We start from the raw sequence: 14,897 nt of genomic DNA on the forward strand, positions 1-14,897 counted from the left end.
CTGCCCCATTTAATAGCCCCTCATTGTGACCAGTGTATAGAAGGGGACAGGAAAAATCCATCAAACCACACACTAGTTGCAAAACAAAAGTGGCAGAGTCAAACCAAAAACTTTAGGCCAAAAGAAAATTTAAAACTGGCTGAGGACCAGCCTCTATATTACCACAGCTGTGTCCTGACTTAGAAGATACTTCTCTATCTAGACCACTTCAGCTTCACTTTGCGCAGCACCTGAAAATGTAGCATTCAACAAGTACAGCTTCACCAAGAGCTTCTCTGGGATTCTAATGCTCAGTTACCATAGGAGCCTCCACAACTGAACTCCACCCCACACACACACACACACACAACCACTAATCACTTTGTTTTCCCAGTCCTGAGCAGCATCACCCCTGGACTCCTACTCCAAAACCTCAGTCTCCTGTCTTCTCCTCTTTGTTCTTTCCCACCCATCAAAGCTGCCAACACCATCAACTTCCAGCAGGCATTTTATAGATGTTCAAAAGTCAGAAGAAAGGAGCAAGAGACAAGCAAAGGAAAAGAAACGGAATCCAGCCCAACCCACAATGGGGCGCAAGGTTCCCACTACGGCGTCACCAAGACTGCCTGCAGGAGTCCAGTGACAGGTACTCTACCATTAAGGGAAGGTGGATCATTTGATTTTCAGACAACTTGCTCATAAAATCCCATAGCCTGAGGCCTGCCACTCCCTCTTCCAATTTCTCCCTTCCCCTCTGAAAGCTTAAAGTCCAACAAGAGTCATCAGGCCAGTTCTTAAGATCTGACCAAAGTGTACATCAGAACACCCCTCACCAGACCTCCCCTTTATAAGGAGGCTGGAGTGAAGCTATCCTTGGATGTGGCCTCTTCAGACAGATTAGCCAAGCCCTGTGCACTTCCCACAAACCAAGTACAGAGACTCAGGCTGAAGAAGACAACAGTCACCAGCAAGGGGAGGGGGAAACAGAGAGTAGGTTTAAGAAACCAAATCCTCTTGATTCTGAGAGTAAGTGTTTCTTTTTCAAACAGTTCACACAACATGGGACTGTCTGATCCTCGGAGGAGTATATGAGTAAATTCACACAACCCTGTTCCTTTGGGGAACAAGCATTTCTTTATTCACTCTGAATTCCTTTCTCAGTTATCAGTTGATTCAGATTTTCTCACTGTAACATTATTAATGTTTTGTTGATAGATACTGATTTTATCAATGGCCGCAGGCATTCAGTAGACATGTTTATCTGTCTCACATTAAAGGTATCTAACATTAAAATTCACACAATATACTTTGGGTTTTTTTGAAACTTAGCAAAATGACCTAAAATTTGGAGAACTTTTAAAGAACAACATGAGAAAGAGTAACAAGCAATAATAATACTACGTAGTACCAACAAAAAGATTGAAACGATACAAAATTCAGAAATCCTAAACAGGGAGAAACTTTTTGTGCACAGCAAGGTGATAATAAGATTGGGTAGTAATGGTAACATCATCATCTGAGCCAGGCCCTGGCCAAGTCCTTCTCTTCTTTGTTTTCAAAACAGGCTTATGAAGTAGATATACTCTTATCTCTGATTTAAGATGAGGAAAGGGAGCCCAGAGAGTTCAGCTCCACGGTTCCAAGGAAGCAGTGCAGTGGGATTCACACATGGGCAGTGTGGCCTAGCTCTCGACCACTCACCATTCCATACAAGATAGAAAATGCCAAACCTTAGTATAAACACCCACTTTACACAAGCACCAAAGTCAACTCCAAAGTACTAGAGAAAGAGAAAAGTTAGAACATAATAGAAAAAAAAAAAGGAAAAAAAATTATCCTATAAGCAAGAGTAACTTTTTCAGCTATATTGTAATAAAAGCAATTATGGGACAGGGGCAGTTTGAAAAATATAAACTTTCTATAATATACAAATATACCAAACTAAAATTGAAAAATAGGAGACTGAAGGAAATAGACACATATTTTTTGTTGTTGTTTTGTTTTGGGTACTGGGGATCAAACCCTTGGGTGCTTTACCAATGAGCTACCTCCCTTTTTCTATTTTGAAACAGGGTCTCTTTAGGTTAGTTAGGAATGGCTAAACTGGTTGGCTTCAAATGTGTAATCCTCATGCCTTAGCCTCCCACGTTTGCTGGGTTGGAAAATGGGTACATGCGCTATGGAACCTGGCTAAGAAATTCATGTCAAATGTATCAAATATTTAATGAAGTTGTTACTTACACACACACACACACACACACACACACACACTATACAAAGATGAAATGGAGAAGACAGAAACAAAGTGAGGAGGTTTCAACATCTCGAGAGACACCATGACCAAGTAGGATTTATTCCTGGAATAAAAAGCGGTTCAACATACAAAAATCAAGCAATGTAATAAACATACATTAATAAAATGAACTGGGAAAAAGCTAAACACATGATCATCTCAGTTGATGTAGAAAGAAACATCTGACAAAACTCTATACTCTTTCATGACTTAAACACACACACACCCACACACACCCCACACACATTCAACAAACTAGGAACAGACGGAAACTTCCTCAACATGATAAAGCCCATATGCAGAAATCCTCAGCCAACACCAAACACTATGGGGAAAGGTAGAAAGCCTGTCCTCCAGGATGCCCACTTTGCCTCTTCTATTCACATAACACTGAAAGTTCTAGCCAAAGCAATCAGGCAAGAAAAGGGAACAAAAAGCATGAAAACTGGAAAGAAAAATGTTAAGATTAATTCTGTTTAAAAATGACATGATTCTGTACACAGAAAACCCCAAAGATTACAGAAAATTCTGTTAGAGCTAATAAATGAATTTAACAAAGCTGAGGGTACAGAATCAACATGCAAAATCACTTTCATTTGTATACTAGCAATGAACAATCCAAAAAGAAAATTAACAATTCCATTTATAGGGCTGAAGGTGTAGCTCAGTGTTAGAGAGCCTGCTTAAGCATGTTCATATCCAGCGCGCGTGCGCGGACACACATATACACACACACACACACACACACACACACACCCCTATTCATTTACATAGCATCAACAAGAATGAATTACTTAGAAATACATTTAATCAAGAAGTGGGGGTGGGGACAACAACACAAAAAAAACTATAAAACAGAGCTAAAAGAAATTAAAGACATAAATGGAGAGACACCCCCTGTTCCTGGGTTGGAAGACTTAATAGTGTTAAGATGACACTACGACCTACGACCCAAAGAAATCTAAGACTGAATGCAATTCCCATCAAAATCCTAACAGCGTTTTCTTAGAAAATCCATCATTAAATTCCTGTAGAATCTCAAGAGATTCTGAAGCAAAAATGATCTTGAAAAAAGAAAAAGTTGGAGGAGTCATACCTGATATCAAAACTTACTACGCAAATAACTTTGGTAATCAAAACAGGGCAGTGCTGGCATTCAGACAGACATACAGACTAACAGAATAGAACAGGGAGCTCAGAAGTGAAGCCTCACATAATCAACTGATTTTCAACAAGGGTACCAAGATCATTGTATAAAGATAGGAAAGACTTTTTATCCAAGGTCTTGGGAAAAACCTACTAGCCATAGGCAAAAGGATTAGGTTGGATCATTATACTACCTACAAAAATTTATTCGAAAGGAGGCTGGGAATATAGCTCAATAGTAGAACACTTGCCAGCATACACCAAGTCCTGGGTTTGATCTCCAGCCCTACCTAAAAAAAACAAAAACAAAAACCTGAAAGCCTAAACATAAGAAACTAAACTATAAAATTCTTAAGACAGGAAAAACTTCATGACATTGGATTTGGCTGGATTTGACAATGATTTCTTGGCTATGACACCAACATGAATTTTGATTCTTAACAGGTATAAACTGACATTTCTGCAGCTCCACACTGTATTCAGGCCTAAAAGCATGTAGTCACACTGTGAGGTGATCCAGGTCTCCCGACTCTGCCTTCTGCCTTCCCCTCCTACCTCAGTCTCCCCCTTCAGCAGTTCCTCTCTCTCCTCCTCTCAGTTTAGTTTTCCCCAAGGGCCTGGCCTTCAGCCTCTGGCCACTAGGCACTGAAATTATCACCTGTCTGTACAGAATCCAGGTCTGAAATAACGCCCTATTTCCAACTGTTAAGACTACCCTTTGGCGCTGTGTGGGGGTCCCAAGACCCCAGCCCAGATATCCAAATTCAAAGGACGGTCTTCTCTTCCCCTGGCACCCCACACACCACTTCCCTTTCCAACTGCTCAGTTTTTACCATATGTCCCCTTTTAGTTCCCCTCTGCCCAGGCCTGAAACCTTGGTGTTCCCTTTACCACTCCACCTCTGGAGTTCTCTCAATGTCACAATGTCCTCGAAACATCTCCTGCACCCACCTCTCCTCCTTTTCCTCACTTCACACCTCTCCTGCTTTTACAGTTTGGCTCACAGTCAGACCCATTCTCCTAAAACCTCGGTTTCACCAAATCCCTCTCTGCACTCTCAGGAAGCCTCAATTTGAATCACTACTAATTGCAGCTTCAAGACTAAACTGTTGTGACAGACTTTCAAAGCCAGCCATAATTTGCCCCCACCTCTCCCCAGTCATCTTTATTTATTTCCCCTTTTCTCCATAACAGCAGTTCCCAAGCAGGGGCAACTCTGACCCCCTGGGGACACTTGGCAACCTCTGGAGACCTTTTTTGAGGAATACCACTTTCCCAGTGGGTAAGGGACAGAGCTTTTGGCACCCACAGTGCCAACTCCCTGTTCAATTCCAGGCTTCCTATTCCTAGGCTATGCCACCTCTCTCCTCTCCTCAGAATTTTTCACCAGAACCTGGAATGTTCTCTCTTCCCCTACTATCCACACCTTATTTATCCTCAAATCACTTTCTAGGTCTCCAGCTCATGGCTTTCAATACCATTTACAGGCTGACTGATTCTCCACCAGAATCAACTGAGCTCCAGATTCCCTTATTTCCAACTGCCTCTGGACATTCCAATAGTGTCCTATATAATACATCCAAATCTGATCTGCTGGTCCCCCCACCACCAAAAAAAAACACAAAAAACCTGTTTCTCCTCAAATGAGTATCCAGCACCAGCAATCTCTGAGCTGCTCAGAACATGCAGCTGGGAGTTATTCTTGAATCCCCACTGCCTCCGTGCCCTCCCCCAAATCAAGACTCAGCAAATCCTGTACAGAGGCTGCCGGCCGGAGCAGGAGCCGGAGTCCGAGATCTGGGGGCTGAGGCTGAGGCTGAAGGATCATGAGTTCAAAGCCAGCCTCAGCAAAAATGAGGCACTAAGCAACTCAGTGAGACCCTGTCTCTAAATAAAATACAAAATAGGGCTGGGGATGTGGCTCAGTGGTCCAGGGCCCCTGGGCTCAATCCTCAGTAAACCCTGCCCCCACAAAAAAAAAGAGGCTACCGCAGACATATATCAACTGTCTACTTCTCCATCTCCACCCACCACCGCTTCTATCTGGAAGGTCACAAATGCCTCACGGGTGACAGATGACCTCCTTGCTCCCATTCTACCCACCTGTTCAGCACCCAGAATGTCCACTTTGCATTTTAATGAGATCATGCCAGAGCTCTGTCTAAAACCAGCAACAGCCACCCCTTTGCTCTTAGAATAAAACCTAAACCCCCCCAGGTCGGCCTCCAGGTGCCATATGACCTGTCCTGATGCCTGCCTCCTTACAGCCTCTGTCCCCTCTACTGGCTCTCTGAGCTGCAAACAAGGCCTGTCAGACTTTTAAAAGCACCCCCAGTTCTTTCCAACTATAGAACTTTTCACGCTCATTTTTTATTTCTCCTGCCCAGTCACATACATTATTCCTTCTCATACACCCTATCTTTTTCTTCTTAGCTCTTATCATTTTTTTATATTTATTTTTTAGTTATAGGTGGACACAATATCTTTTTTATTTTATTTTTATGTGGTGCTGAGGATCCAACCCGGTGCCTCACGCATGGTAGGCGAGTGCTCTACCTCTGAGCCAGAACCTCAGCCCGCTCTTATCATTTTTAATTTCACATTTCTCAGTGTTCACTGGTTAACATCAGCCTCCTCCGTGGCAAGGTGCATGAGGGAAGGAACCATGCAGCCTTTTCCTTTTTACCTTTTAACCATCCCCATACCTTTTGTTTACCACTAACACCACACAGTGACTAGCACCGTGTGTTCAGAGAACATGGAGCTGGAACTCAAATTTGTAGACGCTTAATTGCCAATAATGAATGAAAAGGATGAATGAATGAATCTTCTGCTTCTTGCCCCTCTCTGAACTCCCACTGAACTGTCTCTCAGTATACTTAAAAATAGCTTCCTTAAAATAAGGTAAATTCTGAGGGCAAGAATCTGGTCCTAAATCTTCACACTTAATCCTTTATCCCCAGTCCCTCAGCTAAACACAATAACTGTGCATTTAACAGGGCTTAAGTTAGCTGCAATGTTTTCAATGTGTCTCCCCCGCTGGGAATATGTTTCCATGGGCTAGAAATTTCACCTTCAATGCAGGTGTCGAGACCTTTAGGAGATGCTTAGATCATAAGGCTTCTGTCCTGGTGGAAGGGTGAATGTCATCATCACACAAGAGGGTTAGTTATCAAGGGACAAAAGTATGGGTTTGGCCTCCCCCTGATCTTACTCTCTTCCTTCTACCTCTCTCACAAGACAAGCGCTCTCACTCTCTGTCCTTCCATCTTCTGACATGGATAATGAAACAACAAGAAGGCCCTCACCAGAGGTGGGACTTCAGACTTCCCAGTCTCCAGAAGTATTAAGAAATAAAAATGTGTTAAGTTACCCAGTTTGTGGAATTGTCACAGCAGCAGAGAATGAACTAAAACGTCAGCAAATACGGAGTTCTATAGTTGTCCCGTGTATTTCTATCCCCCAAGTAGTCCTCTTGGAATATTTCTTATAATGCTCACATTTCCCCTTTACTAAGGTGCATTTATCAACTCAAACCTTACTGGCAAGAGATCCATACATTTACATATGCATTTACACTGTTTTTAAGAAGACTTTTAAAAGTACCTGAGCTTGAGGAGCCATGGCACACATTTGAATCTAGCTGCGGGATGATCTTATTTTCCTACAGTTCAGAACCACAATCTCAGAGGGGGAAGACGTTTTGGCACGTCCACTCTGATTGCTGAAGTTTTATGTTGAGAGCTATCTTTTCAAAGGTTGTACTGATGAGGCCACCCCAGGCCCAGGATTCAGTGTGAACCTCAGCAGGGCAGTGAGTGGAGATTGGAATTCTGATTCTGCTCCTCCACCTGAGTCTGAGGGTGAGCCTTGGTCCCCTCATCTGGAAAGGCCGGGGCCTAGTCATACCACATCCAAGGCTGCTTCCAAGTCTGCAACCTCAGGATTCCACCACGTTCCTTTCTCCTTCAGAGATCTGGAACTTTACTAAAACTCAAGTGTCAACGTGTGACAGACAAGGGAACTGATCGGGAAGAGATGTCCATTCTGTCACAAATCTAAACGTGACCTACACAATTTCATTTTTCCCTACATTTCAAATGAATCCAGGGGACACCCTGAAGTCAGACTGCTTTGGGGGAAACACTGATATAACAGCATACTAAAAAGCTTTACACAGGGACTGGGGCTGGGGCTCAGTGGTAGAGCGCTCGCCTAACGTTGTGTCAGGCCCTGGGTTTGCTCCTCAGCACCACATAAAAAAAAAAAAAAAAAAAAAAAAAAACAAAGGTATTGTGTCCATCTACCACTTTAAAAAAAAAAAAAAAGCTTTACACAAACCAGGAAACTTAACACCATTTGTTTACAGCATATCATCAGAGCTCCTCATCATGAGTCCATGGAAAAATAGGGTGTGACACTAAGCAAGTGTAATCTTGATTGCTAGGCTGTTGGACTTAACTCATTTATGCACTTCTGCTTCAAAAGTCTGATTAATAAGAACCAGGCATTAAGGTACACGGGAACACATATGGGAGAAAAAAATTATTTTAATCAATTACTTCTTGTTTATTGCAAATTTGGAAGAAGTCCCCATAGTTCTTTTATCAGTAGATCACTCTGTTCCTAGCTGTTCTTTGAGAACATGCTTTGAAAATTGCTGATATAAAACTCACCTTTCTTGCTTGAAAGATGACTAGCCATCTTTTTTTTACTTGTTGCAAAAGGGCACTGAGAACTAGAAATCAAAGAGGATCTGAAAGAATCTGGAGCACCTATGCCCCTATTAAAGTGAGAGCAGTAAGTAGATTTCCCCTTAAAATGGCACAGACTAGTATAGAGGTTCAACACTATATGTTTACTTTCACTGTTTTACCAAGAAAACAACTGACATAGGGTCAAATCTAAGTTTTCCCCTCGTGCTGCTGCAAATACGTGCACAGGCAAAGGCCAGAGTAGCAAGACAACCCCGGATGGAGAGGGAAAAAGGAAGGAAAACTGCGGAAGAGGCTGAAAACACTCCTCCAACACTTTCTCAACCTCAGCACTATTTACATTTGAGGCTGGATAATTCTTTACCAGAGGGGTTGCCCTGAAATGTTCTGTGACATCCTTGGAATTTACCCTCAAGATGCCAGCAGCATCTCCACCCCAGCTGTGACAACCAAGTATGTCTCCAAAGACAGGCAAGTGTCCCAAGGGGTAGGGAGGGAGAGGTGTGGAGGGAAGCAAAAGTGCCCTGGCTGAAAATCAGTGCTTTAAGAGCAGAAGAAAACACCTGTTTAAAAAAAAAAAAAAAAAAGAGTGAGAGTGAGAGTGTGAGAGAGAGAGAAAAGGATATAAGTGACAGCTACAGAAGTTTCTTAAAGCATATCAAGGCGGGGCCACTCAACTTGTTTCATTCTGGGATATGAAAATCTAACTTTACCACCACCTAGCCCAGCTCAGACCAAAACACCATTAACCTGGCAAGCTCCTCACGCTCAAATCAATGTGTTTAGAAAACAAGTAAGAATTCTACTTGAAAACCTTGCAGAGAGAAGCATTAGAAACTTAGGAACATTTTCAGATGATTAAAGCACATTCAAAGACAGAGAATGCTCTTCTGGACCTCAAGGCAAACAACTTCAAAATGGCAAATTGGTTTTATCTCCTCTGCCAACAATAATCAACTGGTGGTGGCTACCTAGACACCAGAACTGAGCAGGATGCTGAGGCCGAATATGAGCTCTGAACAAGAGTATCAGAATCTTTATTAACATCTGCCACAAGCAGGCAAGGGATATGGTGACAGGGAGCCTCATGTCCATCTCCTTGGGGTTCCATGTTCTTTATACTCAAAATAATGTTCATCAAGTTTGGCTAAAATAAAAGATTTGAGGGGAAAAAAAGTCACAAATCACCACAGTGCCACCAGGTTTACCTAATTGAATGGAAAAGAGAGAGAGACAGAGAAGGAGAGGAAAAAAATCCGATCATATCGCTCTCTTATTAAAAATTGGCTCTGGAGGGCTAGGGATGTGGCTCAAGCGGTAGTGCACTCGCCTGGCATGGGTGCAGCCTGGGTTCGATTCTCAGCACCACATTCAAACAAAGATGTTGTGTCCGCTGAAAACTAAAAAATAAAATGTTAATAAAAAAAAATTGGCTCTGGATTCTCAACTTCCAAATGATAACTCAAAACCAGCCTACACAGCCACTCACAATCCCTTATAACATGGAGGGAGCTTTCTGCACCCCATGGCTCTCCATGATACAACCAGCCATTAAACATGTTTCCCAAAAAAATACATGCTCTTCTAGGCCAGCCCCACCACTTCTCTGCCCAGCAAATTTCTAGTCATCCTTCAAAACACTGTTCCAGTCACCTTTTCTGTACTGTTTTACTTTTCCTTTGAGCCTGCTATTCAAAGTATGGTCCTTGGGCCTGCACTATCAGTATCCGCATCACCCCAGGGCTTGTTAGAAATAAATGCAGATTCCCAGGCCCCCTCTAGTTCTACTAAATCCCAATTTGCTTTGTAATAAGATCCCCATGTAAATTACAAATGTGAGTTGTATGCAAGTTAAAGTGTTAAGAAGTGCTATCTCGGGGAATTTGCCAGCCCTGGGCTCAGTGTTGCTGAGGCACTTTAGTGTGGCGTTCATGAATGCACTCCTCAGAGACAGGTACTGTGTATTCCTCAAAAGATGGTGCCTGACACACATTAGGTGAGGCTCTCTCATGGGATGCATAAGAGGCAAGCGCTTCCTGCACTCATCTCCTCCAGGAAGGCAGGAAAACTCAAATGCCCACATTCCAGCCTCCGTGGCAGTCGCAGTTATATCAGGGAGATGCAGCAGAAGCCTGCTGCAGGGGCTTCTGGAACAACTTCTATTTCCCTAATGACTTCCTGCCTTCCTGGGTAGAATGTAGGGTATTGCAGCTGCCATCATCGGGCAACCATGAGGTGACAGGCATGAGACTAAAAAGCCAATAATATCTAAGAACAACAGGGTGAGAAAACAGAAATGGTGCAAGTCCATTGAACCACCTCAGAACCATCCATCCCAGAACTCCCACGTGAGCTAATTGAGCATTTCTACTGCTAAGGCACTCTCACTGGGGACTGTTCTATCTTGTGCAGAATGCATTCCCAACTGATGGAGTAAAACTTCAGTAAATGGGAGGTGAATAAATGAATGCCCAGTAAAATGTAAAGGTTCAGAAGATGACATTTTTTAAAAAATACTGGTCCTCTAAGAATCTGCTCTACTTTGCCAAAGCATGACTATGAAGTCTCTGCACTTTTAGAATTATTGACCCATTTCTGTTCATAGCTTAATGGATAAAAAAGTGAACATGACCTCATAAAAAGTAATGGAAATGACCTCTAAGAATTCATCCAACTTTGCCAAAATTGCCATCAATCAGCCCCTGCACTTGCAGACTTATTAACCCACTTCTGCTCACAGCTTCATGGACTAAAAAAAAATGAACACCGTATTATAAAAGGCAATGAAAATCTTCACATGCTAAGATGCTGTAGAAGCTGACTTTCACGTTTTGAAAAAGACCAGAAAACCAAACTTAACACCACACTCTGGCCTTGAAAAGTTTCAAGTGCAATGGCTGTTTACAGGCAGCTCTAAGCAAAGAGCAGGAAACACAAAGAACCTATTACAATAGCCAGCTGGTGGCCATTCTCCTACCTTCTAGAGATCTCTCATACAGAACTCTCTTTTTTCCAGCCCTTAGCTCACTGAAGTATTTCCATTCAAATTTTCAAGATCAAACAGCAACCACTTTTTCTTGAGAAAAACATTACTGGGCAACATAAACAAAATACAAGTAAAAATTATTAAAAGGGAAGGGATGCACACCAGCAGTACTGCTTCTCAGCAAGAAAGCAGGACCTTACCCAAGTGCAGACTCCTCGGCCAGATCACCATTTTATATTGTAATCAAATTATTTACTTAATAAATGTATTTTAGAAAGAAACTTGATCGAACCAATGGAAAACCAGCACCACTTGCCATAAATAGAAAAGACAAATGAAAAAATAAGCCCAATAAAAGCATCACTTTATTAAATCTAACTACTGCTGCCTACCAAAGCCTCTAAACTTGAAGGTTGTTCCACCTTTAAAGGGTGGGTGTGGGGGATTGTAAGAGGTGTTACAAACAGGCTAATATCAAGCTGCAACTTTCGCCTCCACAGGATCAGGATATAGAGAACAAAAAGGAACTGACTTCCTCACAATGTGACTTCATTCTATTTAATACCACAACAATATCCCACCTAAAAGTGTCCCTTACACAATTGCAAATCATCTTCCCCTTCTGCTTAAAATAAGAGCCTAATTCCATAATGCAGCCTAAATGGCCCTCCACCAACTGGGCCAAGCCCATGGCTGAGGTCTCAAATCTCACCCTCACTACAAGGGTAGCCACACCAGCAGACAGCAAAGAAGACCCAAAGCCACCTCCCCCAATTTAAAGTAGACTGCCAGCTCATCAATCATATCACCAGGTGCTGCTTTCTTCAAACCACTATCTATCTGATATTATCTTCTTAACTCATTAAAGTGTTTAATAACTTTTTTAAAAAAAACAACAAATACGCATGGTACTAAACAACTGAAGCACTTAACATAGGTAGATTGACTAAGTATCAATCTGTAAGTCAAAAATGGGGAATTTCCAAGTGTCCAACCTAACACATCAACTAGTTTGCTATAAACTGGTAACCAGATTGGGGGGAAAAAAATAAATAAATGGCACAGAGATGGCGAGTAACTTGCTGAGAGTCATACCACTACTAAGTAGCAGAACCAGGATTTGAACCCAGTTCAACATTCCCTGACCCATTATCAACTCCCAAGTTCCATAAAAGCTTTGCTCAGGGCAAAAATCCCTCCCCAGTGCCTAACTCCGGACCTGGCACACACGCAGGGGGCTCTCAATACACCCTGATGGATGGACGGACAGCTGAACAGATGGGTGGGAGGGAGTGATGATGGGATGGATGGAGGAACGCACGAAAGAATCTCCCTTGCAATCGGGGTGCGGGTCACGGTCAGGCGCCCCGACCTCCCTCAGCACCCGGTGCAGAAGTGGGCCGGCTGGAGGAGCCCCGGGAAGACTCGGGCGGCGGACGCTCCCGGGACGCGGCGCGCGGCTCACCTTGAAGTCGCGGCTGTGCTGCGGGGTGTACTCCAGGGTCCAGAGGGCCCGCACCAGGTGCGCCAGCTGCTCGGTGACCTCGCCCTGGCCCTGCGCGCCGCGTCCCGAGGGCTGCTCGGGGTCAGGCGAGGGCTCCGGCCGCCCCGCCCGGTACTGGCCCAGCGCCAGGTACTCGGCGAAGAGCTCGGTGTTGCTGAGGCACTGCAGCGTGGCGTTCATGAAGCACGTGTTGCCGTGGTTGCGGAGCCCCGCCACTCCCGGCACCGGCTCGGCGGCGCAGGCGGGCGGCGCGGGCGAGGAGGGCGGCGGCGGGCAGGGCGGCGGCGTGGGCGCGGCGGGCGGCCCGGGCGGGAAGCAGCTGCGGAGGCCGCCGCGGTCCGGGGCGGCGCCCTCGGAGCTGAGGTGCGAGAGCGTGGACAGCGTCTTGAGGACGCGGCTCATGAAGCTGCCCACGGAACGCGCCGAAGAGGGCGAGGAGGGCGCGGCCGGCCCGGGGCCCCCCGCGCCGCCGCCGCCCGCGCGGCCGCTCCGGAACAGCCGCTTGCTGAAGGAGCGCTTCTCCTTCCCGCCCGCCGCCGCCACCGGCGGCCCGGGCCCGGGCGCCGTTACCTTGGACATGGCGGCGGCCGCCGACGCTCATCACCGCGCCCGCCCGCCCGGCCCGGGACCCCGCCACGGCCGCCGGCGCATCCCGCCGCGCCGCGCCTCACCGGGCCCGGGGGCTCGACGCCCCACACACCTCAGAGCGCCGCCGAGCCAGCCAGCGAGCGAGCAGCGGCCGGCGGGGCGGGCGGGCGCGCGCGCGGTCCGCCCAGCTGGGCCGCTCACGTGACCGCCTCTCAGCGCCGCCCGCCCGGGGCTGAAGCCGCGGCGGCCGCCATGTTGACTGTGGGAACGGAGCGCCTCTCCAGCCGGACTCTAGGACTCGCGGCTCCGGGCGCGGTCCTGCGGCGTGAAGCCTGAGGGAAGCCATGTCTAGTGTGGGCATGGTCCAGGCGTAGGGGAGAAGGCTAGACTGGCGCTGGGTGGGGGACCTCCGCGGGCGGGTCTCTGTCGTTGCTAATCAGATGGTAGAGGTCTAGGGAACCGAACAGCCTGATTTCCACGTCTGCCCCTTACGAGACCGCGGAAGAGCTAGTGGACGTGGCTCTGTCCAGTCCTGGGCAAGTCAGCTCTGCCTGGCTCCCGAGGGACATTGCAGATCCCTGCTGCCTGCGCACCACCCGAACGCCGTCACGGAGCAGGGCACATTCCGGCGGCACATTTCTTCCAAGCTGTACCTTGAGGTCCCGGCGAAACGGTGTTATCAGAATTACTTTGCTTTTCAGAGCAACCTTCCAAACCTCGCTGAGCTCTCACATCGTTCATTCATTCGTTCATTCATTCAGTCGGTTAGTCAGTCAACAGATATTTATTGAGCACCTGCCAGGCATGGGGGGGGGGGTGCGACAGCGAATGAAACTAACATGGTTTCTGCCTGTCCGCCTGCAAGCTACACTCTTGGTGAATACTTACGATGGCCTCCATATGTCACGCATGTAGATCTTTAATCTTCAATCCAACGCCTTGGAGATTACCCCCCATTCAAACCCAAGTTTGAGTCAAATCCCTAAACTTGATCTCTAATCCAGGGGTCACAGACCACAACTGTCACGGTAACCAGATAGCTCATAGCAACGAGTGAAGAATCATCTGTTGACCTATAATATTTAACTAAAGTGTGTTGGCTCTCAATGTTGGGGAGAATATAAGAAATGATGGGGACAAACTACAAATCAACATCTTTCCTCTTAAATGAGTGGCGTCCGCTCAGCGCTAGTCAGTTGTTTCCATGCAAGAATGATGACTGTGTTGCCAGATCATCCGATTTTTAAAGAGAAGGCGGAAATCCTATTTTTAAATGTTGGTTTTCAATTTAAGAAAAAAAAAAAAATTAGTGCGGGGGTGGGGGAAAGAACAGTACGTAGTTAAGCTGCTTTCCAGCCCCAAAGCCACCGGTCTGTGACCTCTTCTGTATGTATTCTCTTTGCTAAGTCCTGGTTACTGAAGAAGAGAAAAATCATCGGAGAACCCTTTGCCTTTTCAAAACGGGAAGCTCATCTTAGGCCCATTTCAAAGTAAGTGGGTTCCATAGTGATACCCCCGGGGTTCTCTGCAGTGGCCCAAACCACCTCTATTCCCACCTCTTAGTCAAAACATCTATTCCAGGCTGCACCTTCAGCTCATCAGGACATCAGGAAGAAATCTGTCTGATCACTCATCCTAAAAGAAAAACACAGTGACCTTCAAGGTTTGCACACATTTGCTGTTCCA

At 45.7% G+C, this 14,897-nt stretch overlaps 1 protein-coding gene across 1 annotated transcript in view; it reads right to left on the minus strand.

Moving 5' to 3' along the window:
* The window catches only part of Usp31 (ubiquitin specific peptidase 31), a 70,990-nt gene extending 57,788 nt beyond the window's left edge, over positions 1–13,202 (minus strand). Inside the window, exon 1 of the mRNA XM_076840038.2 lies at positions 12,585–13,202. Coding sequence (XP_076696153.2) covers positions 12,585–13,202 — 618 coding nt within the window. The remainder of the gene's footprint in view (positions 1–12,584) is intronic.
* Between the last annotated feature and the right edge of the window lie 1,695 nt (positions 13,203–14,897).

This window comes from Callospermophilus lateralis, chromosome 19 (genome assembly GCF_048772815.1).
Source record: "Callospermophilus lateralis isolate mCalLat2 chromosome 19, mCalLat2.hap1, whole genome shotgun sequence".
Taxonomy (NCBI): Eukaryota; Metazoa; Chordata; class Mammalia; order Rodentia; family Sciuridae; genus Callospermophilus; species Callospermophilus lateralis.